Consider the following 14,008-nt stretch of genomic DNA (forward strand, 5'->3'; position numbering starts at 1 on the left):
CAAACAATTTGAATTTAGCCTGTTTGCATTTATTGGATTTTGGCTATTATTGTATTGTCCAGGTAGCTTAGCCACCTGGTGTCAAGTTTGCATTAAAAAAACAGAATAAAGTGTGTCAATCAATGATTGTACAAATGTTCCAAATGTTTAAATAGTATACTAGTATACTTATGCCACCAACTACATGGTGGCATATGTTGTTTTTAAAATTTTAACTACATACATTAGCATTTATTTTATTTTCAAAATCTTTTTATTAAAGTTTTTGTGACAAACCCAGGGGCAAGTATTAAACAGTAGAGTAGACATATCAAATATGAAAATAAAAAATAAAACTCAATCCCCTATCCCCACCCACCCCCCACCCACATTCCCAAGGATAGTCGGAAAGACAGTCAAAATTAAATACATAAATCTATATAGGCCTACACATATACACGAAATACATGCATACATAATTACAAAAAGTAAAAATAAATAAAATAAAGCAGATTTTAATAGCAGAGCAGATTTAGTTTCTGTTGTGGTTTGGTGTTGGCCGAGGCATAGGCACGGCACACTATACAGTTGGTGTGTTGTGGTAGAATGTCATAAACGGACCCCAGGTCTTGTAAAACCTTTTTTCAGATCCGGAAATTGAAAACCTTAACATCTCCAACTCGAGACAGGACATTATATCACGAAGCCACTGACGGAGCACGGGCGGGGCAGCATCCTTCCATTTGAGCAGAATGGCACGCCTAGCGGGCAACAAGGCAAAGTCGACCATACGACACTCTATGCGTGTTAGAGGAAGGTCATCCCTTCCAGCAGTGCCAAGGAGAGCCACTAAGGGATCTGGGTCTAGATTTTGGTGTAAAATGTTGGATAGAGTCTTGAACACATTCCCCCAAAATGGTTGTAATTTTGGACACATCCAATACTGATGGAACAAAGTTGCATCACCGCTCTTGCACTTGTCCCAGGTAGGAGTTGCGTCAGGATAAATACTAGCCAGTTTAGCCTCAGACATATGAGCTCTATGGACTATTTTAAACTGCACTAAGCAATGTCGTGCACAAAGAGAGGACTTGTGTATAGAAGAAAAAAATTTAATCCCATACTTCAGATACATTAGCATTTCTTCTGTTTAATCATAATAATCTATTCTCTCTCTATGATGTAACTATGTCACTATTGGGTCTCTCTGGCTTGTTCGTGCTGTGTGGCGAAAGTTAAAGCTACACTATGTAACTTTCCTGTTCTACTCTGGTTTTGAACTGAACCAATAGAGCCTGCCTGCTTTCTAAGTGGATAAATTGTGTCAAACCAGACACAGGATCTAAAGGTCAGAAGAGCAGGGAGACCAAATACAACCACCCAGTTGTATATAAGCTATACTGTACTACAGGGTTCCCCAATTAATTTTCCTCAAGGGCCATATTTTGACTAGCGTACCAGGCTGGGGGCCGAGTCTGCACGCGCGAGGTCGAGGTCTTGCCCTGAAAATTCATTTTCAGGGCAAGACCCTATTTGAAAATGATGCCCAGTTTGACATGCATAGGCTACTAACCCCCATTTAATGCCATTCATATCTGGGACCCTTAAAAAAATGGGCCACAAGGGGGCGCTCTGTGGGCCTCAAATGGCCGCCTATTGGGGAACCCTGCTGTACTATCATACAGATGGGACAAAATAAGAAAATGCACAGCTTTAAAGAAGTTTTATTGAAGACTCATTTTGTCAGATGTATTGATGAAGAAATGTAAAATAATAATTTAATAATAAAAACAGATTTTATGTATCGTTCACATCAACTGTGGTCAGACCTGTAATTGATTGGCGCTCCCTTTTATCCATCTTACAGTACACACTAAGCTAGCAATGGCAGAGAATGACTTGGCGTGCCGTGACGTCAGAGTCAGTCAAAGTATGCATGTCATCTTGAGTGGAAGAAGGGTTTAGGTTCTCCAGCGTAGGTCACAGACCAGTGCGATGTGGTCTGAGGGGTGGGACACACTGGGTAGGGCCTGGTAGGTCGTTACCTCCTCGTGACTGGGCAGAGGGATCACCTGGTCCACCTGCACACAAAACAAACCAACCATCAGCATACTGTATATTCATTTACTCTATATATAACAAGGTCATTGATAATGTCATACTGTATGACGTACCTCCATGTTGTCCGGCTCAGTGAAGATATAGTCCAGACACCCGTGGAAACCTCCAACGTAGTTGGTGTAGGCTGGTTCTCCACACACACTGAGGAGAGGACGGAACGGAGAGGACAATGTCTGGGGACAGGCCTCCTCTGGACCTCCAGAGCTCCAGTCTGCGTGACTGTCTGCTATCACACCCTGGGTCAACAGACTGAACAGGCCTGGATGGGGACAGACAGATAAAACATGGATGAATGAAATGACAGACAGACAGACAGACAGGGAGGGAGTGGAGGGAGGGAGTGGAGCAGGATAGGGGAGAGAACCAGATAAACATTGACATTCAAATGGACAGAGACAAAGAGATTGATACAGACATTGTGGATAGACAGATATAAACTGGAGGCTAGTTTCAAGGTGGGTGTTGAGTAAAAACAGGGCCACTTTAGCTAGGGGTGGGGTTACCTGAGTCAGGGGTGGAGTTGAAATCTCCGGAGAAGATTAGTGCAGCACCAGGTGCAACCTCACTGATCACATGATGTAAGTGTTTCAGAGCAACACTAATCTGGACCAACCGAACATTCCTTCCTAGAGTGCAAGAGAAAGAAAGAACAGGGCAGATATTTCCTTACTTGACCCATTCAGGACGGGAAACCCTTTTGGTGTTTTAAGCATTATGTTATACTTTAGCCATTGAAAAATTGCAGAACTACAAGCTCATAGCATGGCACCGAGTGCCGTGCTACGAGCTTGTAGATCTGCTATTTTTTTTAAATCGTGAAAATGTGGCGCAAATCTTTGAATACCGTATATATTCTTTCACACTTCTCAGCGAACGTTTTAACTCAAATGTTTGCTTCTGGGGGTCACTGGAACTTCATATTTTCAGATGGGGGTCGACGGCCAATTACATATAGTTTATGGGGTCCCTGAACGTATGTAAAACGACACATGCTTTCCCGGAACCCGATCGATTCCTCTCTCCTCACCCGAAGATGGGTGGGGCTAAGGCATAAGAAAACAGGGTGAGAGTGAGAGAGGGGGGTATTACCTTTAGGATGCCAGTATAGATGAGTGTTGGCCACACAGATCTTTCTAGAAGGTTCCTTCAGGACCTCAAATACACTCACCTTAACAGGAGAAAACATTATGTCGGTTACTCTTGACAGACAGACAGACAGGCAGACAGACAGACAGACAGACAGACAGACAGACAGACAGACAGAGAGAGTACCTGCAGAGCAGTGGATCGTAAGACCTTGTCTTTGAGGACAGGGTTGGTAGATATCTTCTCTAACATGTCAGAGTACAGAGGATCAGATGTCAGCGATTCACTCAGTATAATGTCATGACGACTCAACAACCTCAGCTTTGACCTAAACATAGAAAGATAGTAGCGGAGCAGAACTGAGAAGACTCATATATATATACACTGTAGAGTAGAGAATGTGTGCTGATTGGGGAGTAAAGAGTAATGAAATGAGTGGTGTTCTAACCTGCGGTAGAATGTGGACAGGCCTTCATGTTGTTTTGCTTTGATCTTGAAAACCCCGTCCAAACCAAACGCATCAAGAACTGGACACAGACTGTCACTGAACACTCCTGATTAACACATACAATACAATATATCACTGAACAGTACACCCTAATATTCAATATATCACTGAACAGTACACCCTAATATTCAATATATCACTGAACAGTACACCCTAATATTCAATATATCACTGAACAGTACACCCTAATATTCAATATATCACTGAACAGTACACCCCAATATTCAATATATCACTGAACAGTACACCCTAATATTCAATATATCACTGAACAGTACACCCTGATATTCAATATATCACTGAACAGTACACCCCAATATTCAATATATCACTGAACAGTACACCCTAATATTCAATATATCACTGAACAGTACACCCTAATATTCAATATATCACTGAACAGTACACCCTAATATTCAATATATCACTGAACAGTACACCCTAATATTCAATATACCACTGAACAGTACACCCTAATATTCAATATATCACTGAACAGTACACCCTAATATTCAATATATCACTGAACAGTACACCCCAATATTCAATATATCACTGAACAGTACACCCTGATATTCAATATATCACTGAACAGTACACCCTAATATTCAATATATCACTGAACAGTACACCCTAATATTCAATATATCACTGAGCACCCCTACTGACCGATCCAACCATTGTGTGACTTTCAGCAACCTCGGTTAGCTTTTCTGAATTTTGGACGTCGCTACCCTAGGGTCCTTGACAGCTTATTCCACCCTCCATAGGATGCAGATAAGATACATACTCTTTGTTCACGGAGAGTGGCGGCACCGCTTGAGTGTTGGTGAGATGTTTCAAAGATGCATAACACAGCTATAGGAGACCGCCGCAACATGTACGAAATGGCATTAACCGCCGATGATGTAATCTTTTTGAAGTTTTGCTTCTCTGAACTTCTCTCTCCTCTCTCTTCCTTGACTTCCTTATTGACTTCCCATTGTACCGCCTCCCGAGCGGCGACTGGCTAGCTGCACGTCCTAGTTACTGCCTCTGATTGGCTGACCGCGTACATGCAGGATGTTTATAATGCCGTTGTGTCGTGGGAGACGGGACAGGAAGATAGAATTTCAGAGAAGCCAAAACTTTAAAAAAAGATTACAAATACTTAGCGGCATCGGTGGTTAATGCCATTTCGTACACGTTGCGGCGGTCTCCTATAGCTGTGTTATGCATCTTTGAAACATCTCACCAACACTCAAGTGGTGCCGCCGCTCTCCGTGAACAGAGAGTATGTACATCTGCATCCTATGGAGGGTGGAATAAGCTGTCAGGGACCCTGGGGTAGCGACGTCCAAAATTCAGAAAAGCTAACCGAGGGTTCCGAAAGGGGCTATGTGTGACTGTGACTCATGATATACAATGTCACAATATAACCAATATCCTTTAGCATAGAAAAGTATAATACACAGTAGTATAAACAACAGGTGGCGCGTCCAGATTCCAGCCTACCTTTGTCTACTTCCTGGAGACAGATGACATCAGCGTTGTATCCTACCAGTTCTTTCTTGATGAGGTTCTGTCTGTAGTCGGCCTCCAGGGCGTACGGAGCGCAGTAGGGATACAACACCGTCTTAGACAGCTCTGTCTGGGCATAGACGTCCGCCAGGATGTTGTATGACACTACCCTCAGCACGCGCTCCTCCGGCCCTTTGAGAGTGTACATGTGACGGTTGTCGAACGTGCAAGCCCCTGGACCAGCCTCCACGGTCGCCACGGAGACCAGCTCCTTGTCTGGCCCTCGCCGGTCACCATCTTTAGGGGTGCAGCAGAGCCTCAGCCTCAAGCCAATGTCCAGGTTGGAGGGGACGTACACGCGCTCAAGTCCCGCCTCTCTCCAGGTGTCGCCGCTGTCTCCTGCTGTGTCAGCACTAGGATCAGAAAAGGAGTCAGTATAACAACAAGAAGGAGACAAGGAGGTTGCCTAGGATCACAACAACAGGGAGGATACAAGATTGTTGTATGTGGGAAGTGTTTAAATCAGTGTTTTCTGTTGACCCCCAAATTGACATGTTTGCCTGTGTACTAGTAACAGTTTGTGTGACAAGCACGCAAACATCTAGCCTAAAGGGGAATTCCCCCGGGGAAATATTAGCTGGCTTTTGGTCATCAGGCAGAGGCTCTGAGTCTGAACCATATTGTGCCAATATGGGCCCTGCCTTTATAAATGAATAAGTATGTGTGAAGATGTTTGGACCTCAATATGTGATTCAGTGATTGTGTCACATGTGCAAGCTGCCACAATATTATTTCCTATGTAAAACAATTACACATCTACAGTATATCTCCCGTCTCACCTGACGTCGGGGCGGGTCTCCATGTACCAGGTAAACTCACATTGCTCCAGGTGGCCGAACTCCACCTCCAGTTTGGGACAGACGGGGAACCCGGCCAGCAGAGAGGCCGGGAGCTCTGCTGTGGTGAAGGCCGGCGGGTTTCTCTGTACTGCATATTTCACCTCTCCGACCTGCAGCACCGCACCGTCCTGCCACGCTTCGGAGTTCAACGTGCCCTCTGGCACCAGCTCACCGTTATAAAACAGTCCCACAGCCGAAGGTCTGGCTTCCTCCGTGCCGGGCTGCTGATGTTCTTTGCTTTTCTTAGATTTCTTTGCCTTTCCCTGGCCTTTTTTGGCCATATTGTGGCCTATTCTCGCCAGGAGTTTACCCAGTTCCTCTGTTGTGTCTCTCAGCATGTGTTTGTTGCTGCCATCCAGCGTGAATGAGACTGTGAGCTTAGACTCCCCGGGGACACATCTGACCACAGCTTGCTCCATCCTATTATGGAGGCGACGACAGAGTGGGATCAGATTGGAATGAGTTCTCGGTGGGACTGACACTAGCTGGGCCAGGCGTAATAACAGTCTTCTCGGCGATGTGGACAAGTAATTTAACATAAGTCGACTGGGAATTGAGATGGGCTGTTGCACTGCTTAAATACACAGCTGACAGCTCAACTAGATGAAAGAGAAATAAATACACAACAGAATCACGAAACCTGTATATAAAATACTATTCAAACTAGAGCTGGTTGTCTGTGTTGATGAATTCCTGTTCTGTTCTTTAGCTACATAGAAATGTCTATTTGTATGTCTCTAAATGTTTTGATGAATTGAACAATGTGGACCCTGTTGTAAACAAGTGTAATTGTGGCCGAGATCTGGTATGATCTAGATTCTGGGGGAGAGATGCTGAGGAGACAAGGCTAGGCTGGTTTACTTGTCTTCTTGAGCCGCAGTATTGGCAGAGTTAGGTATGGTGCGTCTAAGTCTGTTGCTGTAATGGTATCTTCCAGTTAGGACCTGCGGTAGGCATATATTTATAGTTTCTGGGCGTCGATAGTGATGTCACTCCTGACGTCCTGGTTGTGATGTCAGAGAGGCACTACGTTCCTTCGTAACAGTAATGCTTAATTGGGTCGTCCACTCACAGTCTTTGTCTGTCTGTCTGTCTGTCTGTCTTTGTATTGAGTTTGTGCTTGAAATGTACTGTAAATTCTGCAAACTGTTAATAAATATTTCAATCAATCATTTTTAGGAGGACCTGCCAGTGGTGTCGGTGAGAACTTAACAGGGATGCCGACATCTCTGACACATATATCTGGGTTGTAATTAAGGCCAAATACCGCTGAGAATATCTGGGCTGTAAAGACCAAATATTGTTTCTCGTATAGAAGGCGATGGAGTCTCTCGCGAGGAGTACAGTAAATAAGTAATGCTTGCTAGCTAGTAGCTACCAATTAAATCTCTTCTGATTCTTCTTTATAGGGTTCCATTGGATGCTTGTCATGATTGTATTGAGTTTGTGCTTGAATTGGACTGTAATTCTGCAAACTGTTAATAAATATTTCAATCAATCAATCAAAAAAAAATTGATGACGATGTCAGTCAGTCAACGTCAACTGCATGCGTGTCACAATGAAGATGCCAGGCGTGTATATCCATATATGAGGTTTCTACATTACCCTGATCTCAGTGCTGGATGTCGCTGTGCTCTAGGAGGTGAAAGCTTTATGTTAGGATCAGGATCATCATTCAAGAATCATCTGTGGTTACTATAGCCATTTGATCTATAAAAACACCACCGGTAGACAATGTTTAGCCGCCCCCCTCTGGGGTAGTGGGTGTGTTATAACGGTCTACGTTAAATTATTCGTCATTTATATAAACTACCAGATTATGTTAAACGTTAAAATGGTTTCCATCCACTGCTACAATGCTGTCACAAGTTCACAACTTCATCCATGTGTGTTTTGTCCATAGAGTTGGTGGTTTTGTCTTCCTGTGTTTCTTCTTCCGGTGTGTTGTTGCATTATTTGTGTTGTTTATTATTTCACCTCTATGAGGGCTCTTTCTCATACAAAACATTCTTATTAATAACTTAAACTCAGCAAGAGTTATTTCGCCTTGTTGTAAAAGCTATTTGGAACCATTTAACGATTTACTGGAGAGCACTATATCTGACTAACAGAACCAAACAAGGCAAATAATTACCCAACGTAGCCTTTGATACGCCCAGAGCGCCATCTCGTGGCTGGTTGGAGTAACAACGCTTTAATGGCAAGTATTTCATAATTATTCATACAGATTTATGACCAAAATCTCAAATTATCCCTTTAAAACATGGTATTTCCATAAATTGGTGGTGTGAACAACACAGCCAAATAATTAACACCAGTCCACATCACAAATATTAAAACTCCTACTAATCTAGGACATTTATTCTATTCATCACAACCATAGAGTTATATATAGTTATATACACTGGTATATAAGATCACAACTGCTGATCACACATAAGATCACAACTGCTCACATTTCTGGATATTTAATCACAAGTTTAAATCTCTCAAGTTTAAATATCTCACTTTACAAGTGCACCTATTCAAAATGAGTGAAGCTTGCATAATATTTGTGTTTAACTTTGCTTAGTTTGTTTGATACAAAATCTACATTCTACATAATCTACAAAGTTAAAAACAATAAGGTAACACACATACCTAACCTGTTTTATAAAAATAACACCCGTGTGAAGTGAGGGGCGCTCTTATCATTGTACATCATCCAATAAATGAATATACTTCCTCATGAATTAATTTGTCAACTTCTTTTAACCATGATACAATGTTAAATTTATTTAATGTTAATATAATTATATATAGGCCTAATTGTTTTTAGAAAAGTCGTTGTTGCTCGTCCACATAATGACGTAAATTATCCTTTCATTGTCAATGACATTTAATGTTTGTGTCGCCACAAAAAGTCGATTTGTTCAGACACATATGACGTAAATTCTCCTTCCATTATCAATGGCAAATGTGACACGTGTTGTGACGAAAATATGTATAGCTAAGGTATATATATAAGGTATATCAGCGCCATAAAATATGACCCAGGCTCAAACATAAAACAAACAGGCAGTTCTACAGACACTCCTTTTCAGGTCCTCAGACTTTACATTGCCGTGGTGCATGCTGGGTCCTTCCTTTCCATCCCAGGCTCGAAATCAGCAAACATGGGTAGGAAAGTTATTCTGTACATAATGCCGCTAAATTGTCCAATTTAGGTGCTATTTCGCATCGACGGGATGTCTGGGTGTCTTATACACCGTTATTTCCGTCTGAAGGGTGGACAAAATCACATTTAACATGAAATATGAGTAGATTTGTGAAGGCAGCGGTCTCAGCAACGTGGAGCGGCCATAAGAGGCGCACCGTGATAGCACAGTTAGCCTAGCATCATGGCGTTCAATCTTTCTTTTCCGTTGTATTCCACGGTGTGCTCAGACATTTGTGGTATAATAAAGACAATAGTGACAATAGTTGGTGACGACAAGCACCTTTTGTTTTTGTTTTTGGTTGGCTGCAGTGTTGTCAGTTAAGATTTAAGGCGACAGGCTAGCTTGTTGATGCACTGACCCTTGCGTACTCCAATAATCAAATATTGAAACGTAAAAGGGGGTTATTTGTGGTACCACTGTACTATACACACTGACTTGACGATTTTTGGAATGTAACTTTACACTACGTGTAAAGTGTAAGGCTGACGTTAACCTGGAAACTGCTGCGGTTCTCATTAACATGGTGATGTGATGGTTAGGATAAGTTGAATTGCTGACAGAATAAGCCATTCATTTTTATTGTGGAGCAAAAAGTAAACGTAGGACCCATTTTATGAATTACTTTTAATAAAAATGGCTTTCTACAAACGATGCCTTGGTGGCATATGTATTTTAAAGTTTTAACCCAGATTTAGACCTGAGGCCGACTCTAAAAACCTATGTTTCTATGTCAGTGGTTCTCAAACTTTCCATGTCAAGGACCCTCAGAATTATCTGTATTTGGCTGCGGACCCCCATCTGAAAGTGTTCTTCCAAGCACCCCCAGAAGCAAAGATTTGAGTTGAAAACGTTCATTGTGAAAGAATATATTTTCATGATTTTTCAAAAATCTATAAAGCTCGTAGCGTGACTATATTTCCTTATGGATCAGACTGCCCTACATCACGAGACTTCTCGTTGCTGGTCCACAAAAAAAAAGGAACTGGAGAAGCCACAATCTAAATGTATTAGTTACTGACATTAATGTTAATTATGGTCCATTTCTCCAGGAAAGTGTCGCGGTTTACGTACGGCCAGGAAGCTGCGTAACCATCGCCGTGAGCAGAAGTGGCATGACAAGCAGTACAAGAAGGCCCATCTGGGCACTGCCCTCAAGGCCAACCCTTTCGGAGGAGCCTCCCATGCCAAGGGCATCGTCCTGGAGAAAGTGTGAGTACAACCTGAAAACACAGCAGTTAAGCATTGAGAAAAAAATCTGTTATTTCAGACTACAATTTTGTTATGATCACCAATGAATTGGGGCATCTGAAAGGGTGTGGCAAAGAACTTACTTGCATCCTGGGTTCACACGAAACCTAGCTGTTCATTTATACGATTGTCTCTGGATATCACGGTCATATAAATGTAAGCTGAAAAGTGTAAAGGTTAATAAACTTCAATGGTCATTATGGCCCAGTTTATCTGAGTGGACAATGACCACAGACCATAATGGTTGCAGAATGAGTGTTTATCATTGCAGGCAAAAATATCAACACATGAATGCAAATGTTGTACATATGGCTTCCATGTCCCTCTGAACAGATTTGTTAATGCTTCAATGACTGTTCTGTCTGTAGGGGTGTTGAGGCTAAGCAGCCTAACTCTGCCATCAGGAAGTGTGTGAGAGTTCAGCTCATCAAGAACGGCAAGAAGATCACAGCTTTTGTGCCCAATGACGGCTGTCTGAACTTCATTGAGGTAAAACTTCAGCAGCCTCTACATAGGACACACTCAACAACACAACAGGCTAAACATTGTTATATTTCTGTGGCATGAGTAATACAGTATTTATCTGTGAAATCATAAAAAATTGCTACATAAGAACTAAAGCATTAAAGATGAACTTCTCACAAGAGCCAAGATAGAACGATAGTTCTATTGTGAGGACATGAAAATCAATGTGTTTTTCCGTTTTGCATCAGACAAATATTGGTCAGTTTTACATGTGGTGTTGGTTAATCTAGTCAACTCTTGGGTGACGGGTAAATACCTGCTGAGAACATTGAATCTCTCTTTAATTGAATCCCTTTCTCCTTAATGTGTGCAGGAGAACGATGAGGTCCTGGTGGCAGGCTTTGGTCGTAAGGGACATGCTGTGGGAGACATCCCTGGAGTCCGCTTCAAGGTGGTCAAAGTGGCCAACGTGTCACTGCTCGCTCTTTACAAGGGCAAGAAGGAGAGGCCAAGGTCATAGACGTTAAATAAACAGAAAATAAAAGTCACGCCTTTTTCCAACTCCATCTTGTCTCTTTGTGCTTGTGTGTGTAGGCATTATTAAACATGCAAATAACCCAGAGGCAAGGAAGCAACCGAGGTGCTCAGGAGGTGTGCAGGTATAAAAATATTAAAAAGGTGCTCCTGGGATCAATCGGGATAACACATGGATATAGAACAAAGCGGACATCCGGGCACACTTGATGTTAAAAGGAGGAAAACTTTATTGAACCACCAACCAACTTTATTGCAAATAACCCATTTGATGTCCAGAGGGATATTTGGTTGTCACATCAGCACTGCTGAATGAAACGGAACGAGTACAGAGAAGTAACGATGGACAGTTTGTTTTGTTAGTAATTATTTGCTTAGCGTATTCAGTAAGGTACCCCCCACCTAGCCCAAACATTTAGTCTCTCGTAGAGTAAATGTTTGGGCTACCGCCCACCCTTCATTTTCAGTGAACTCATACAGGATAGACAAGTGAAATTAGTCATGGCACAGGAAGGAGCAGACCAAATTTGAACTTTAAAATGGGTACGTTCTGATGGGATGAAATTACCAACCCACCTGAATTTTATCTTCTGAACAAAATTCTTAACTGCAATGATATCAGCAAATGGAACATCTTCAGACTTCTAACCCCAAAACAATGCATTAACACTGTCTTGTTGGAAATTGAAGCTAATGGCACTACAGAACAGACTTGATATTGTGATAATAGTGTCCATTTCTGACTGAATAAGAATAAGGGCTTGTATTTCTGATTTCCAGAATTTCAGCTTTACTTTTGAGGGTTTAATTTTTTAGTTAAATGTTTGTTTTAAAAACGCCATTGACGATGAAGGGAAAAACTTGTCCCTAACAAACATTAAAGCCCATTAACAAAGAGAATTTAATTAGTTTGTTTTGACAGTTTGCTTTACATTACATCACCTAATCATAAGAGTGCCCCTCACTTCACATGGGTGTATTTTTTTGGGGGGTGGTCTTATGAGTGTAATAGCCAATATGCAATTGTGATAGTCTTTTGTATCTGAATAAATCTCTGAATTCATTATAAAGGTATGATAAAGTCAGAATGGCGAGAACAAATCCAAGAATCCAGAGATGTAAATTTAGAAAGGGGAAATGTTTGATTCAGACTTTTAATATCCTTTGGTAGAAATGAGGTGATTCTGAACGACTAGTAAAATGTTAATGTGAGAGCGTTCAATAAAGCCCTAGTCAACAATATTCCCCTGATTTAACCAGGATAGGGTACTCTAGGTTTTCGCTTGAGAACAGCTTTTTCTATTCACCCCATGGAGCCTTGAATTCATGGATATTTTTTTGTTTAATTCCTAAACCAATTTGATGACCGGCAGAGACTCAATGGAGTTTGAGTCAGCCAGTCAGAAATTATTGGCTTAGGGATGCCGAAGCGACAAAAAAACCCCCCAAATATCCATGAATTCAAGGCTTCATGGGGTGAATAATCAATAGTAATTTAGTAAAACATTTTCTTCATAGTCAAGGAATACCGATGTGTTGCCATTTCTCTCCAACATACATAAATAAAACTTGAGTAAGTAAAGATGACTTTTCTTGTTTGAGGTTGGTATGTTCAATTGTGTTGTGGTGATGGTGAACTCTCTCTAACAACACTAGATGTAGGGCAGCGATTCAGGAGTCCCAAACTCCTGCCTGTTGTTCCCTTAGAATATATTCTAAGGTTGTTCCATCTCCAGTGGTAACGAGATGCTTCATGCTTCAGACTGCCAGATTTCAGAGGTTTAGTCCTTGTTTGCAGGATTTCATTGTATTTCCTTCTTCATTCCAAGTGTGCTTGTCCAATGTCCACCATCACTCCTCAACTCCCAATAATCAATCATCTGCAAATAAACATCAAACCTCAACCTCATCTCCCAAGTCCGTGTTGTAGAGAAGTTTGTCCACTAGGTGTCACTGTTGAATATGTTTATGATCTGCTCATAATAAAGATTGAGTGATGTTAATTACTGTAGTACAGTGGTTCTCAAACATTTTTGGCTTCTGTACCCATTTTCCCTAATTCTTGAATCCAATTACCCCCTTTATACTGACTACAATATGTTGTTTAGAAAATATCAGAAGTACCTTTCTATCTGCTTTCTTTTCAATAACAGTTTCGACAGTTCTTTTTTATTTGTTCGGTTCCCACAAAGTTTGTCAATGTTTTATCATTAAACAATAATTCAGAAACTGATTAGTTAAAGGTTTCTGTGTCACAAGGTTCAATTCTTGGTCCAGGCTCCATAGCTTTTAAATCTATACATTTGACATCTACCTATACTGATACACAGTGTATCCTACCATTTTCACGATGTTGATGTGTATCCTACTATTTTCACGATGTTGATACTGATTTTATTTGATGTCCCAAAACGTTCTACAACTGAACAGAGACTGGGCAGGTACAGAGGCAACAAATTAATTTCTA

General features: G+C 41.4%; 2 protein-coding genes across 4 annotated transcripts; one reads left to right on the forward strand and one right to left on the reverse strand.

The window, feature by feature from the left end:
- Positions 1–1,688: 1,688 nt before the first annotated feature.
- Positions 1,689–8,001, reverse strand: pde12 (phosphodiesterase 12). 3 transcript variants are annotated; one of them, XM_083772035.1, is made up of 9 exons: positions 7,700–8,001; positions 6,034–6,513; positions 5,189–5,607; positions 3,635–3,740; positions 3,373–3,514; positions 3,190–3,268; positions 2,604–2,726; positions 2,154–2,359; positions 1,689–2,060 (listed from the first exon to the last, which is right to left on the reverse strand). In XM_083772035.1, the coding sequence occupies exons 2-9, from the start codon at positions 6,510–6,512 to the stop codon at positions 1,941–1,943; spliced, it is 1,674 nt and encodes a 557-aa protein (XP_083628161.1). In that variant the 5' UTR covers position 6,513; positions 7,700–8,001; the 3' UTR covers positions 1,689–1,940. The 3 variants fall into 3 exon arrangements, with proteins under 3 accessions (XP_083628161.1, XP_083628160.1, XP_083628159.1); XM_083772034.1 differs by lacking the exon at positions 7,700–8,001 and having other exon boundaries at positions 3,397–3,514; positions 6,034–6,771; XM_083772033.1 differs by lacking the exon at positions 7,700–8,001 and having other exon boundaries at positions 6,034–6,771.
- A 1,188-nt stretch (positions 8,002–9,189) lies between these two features.
- Positions 9,190–11,573, forward strand: rps23 (ribosomal protein S23). Its single transcript, XM_083772056.1, has 4 exons — positions 9,190–9,253; positions 10,344–10,503; positions 10,911–11,031; positions 11,381–11,573. The coding sequence occupies exons 1-4, from the start codon at positions 9,250–9,252 to the stop codon at positions 11,525–11,527; spliced, it is 432 nt and encodes a 143-aa protein (XP_083628182.1). The 5' UTR covers positions 9,190–9,249; the 3' UTR covers positions 11,528–11,573.
- Positions 11,574–14,008: the final 2,435 nt, after the last annotated feature.

Source organism: Protomyctophum parallelum, assembly GCF_964188405.1.
Source record: "Protomyctophum parallelum genome assembly, chromosome: 8".
NCBI classification, from domain to species: domain Eukaryota; kingdom Metazoa; phylum Chordata; class Actinopteri; order Myctophiformes; family Myctophidae; genus Protomyctophum; species Protomyctophum parallelum.

What these genes read in the sequence shown, in the direction of transcription:
- rps23 (XM_083772056.1), top strand. An exon ending in GGCATCGTCCTGGAGAAAGT is followed by an intron (nt 10,504 to 10,910) that starts GTGAGTACAACC and finishes TTCTGTCTGTAG; the next exon opens with GGGTGTTGAGGCTAAGCAGC. An exon ending in GCTGTCTGAACTTCATTGAG is followed by an intron (nt 11,032 to 11,380) that starts GTAAAACTTCAG and finishes TAATGTGTGCAG; the next exon opens with GAGAACGATGAGGTCCTGGT.
- pde12 (XM_083772033.1), bottom strand. Translation starts at nt 6,632, where the DNA reads ATGTTAAATTACTTGTCCACATCGCCGAGAAGACTGTTATTACGCCTG. An exon ending in TCTCCAGGAAGTAGACAAAG is followed by an intron (nt 3,741 to 5,188) that starts GTAGGCTGGAAT and finishes TGTGTTAATCAG; the next exon opens with GAGTGTTCAGTGACAGTCTG. An exon ending in CTGTCCACATTCTACCGCAG is followed by an intron (nt 3,515 to 3,634) that starts GTTAGAACACCA and finishes TTCTATGTTTAG; the next exon opens with GTCAAAGCTGAGGTTGTTGA.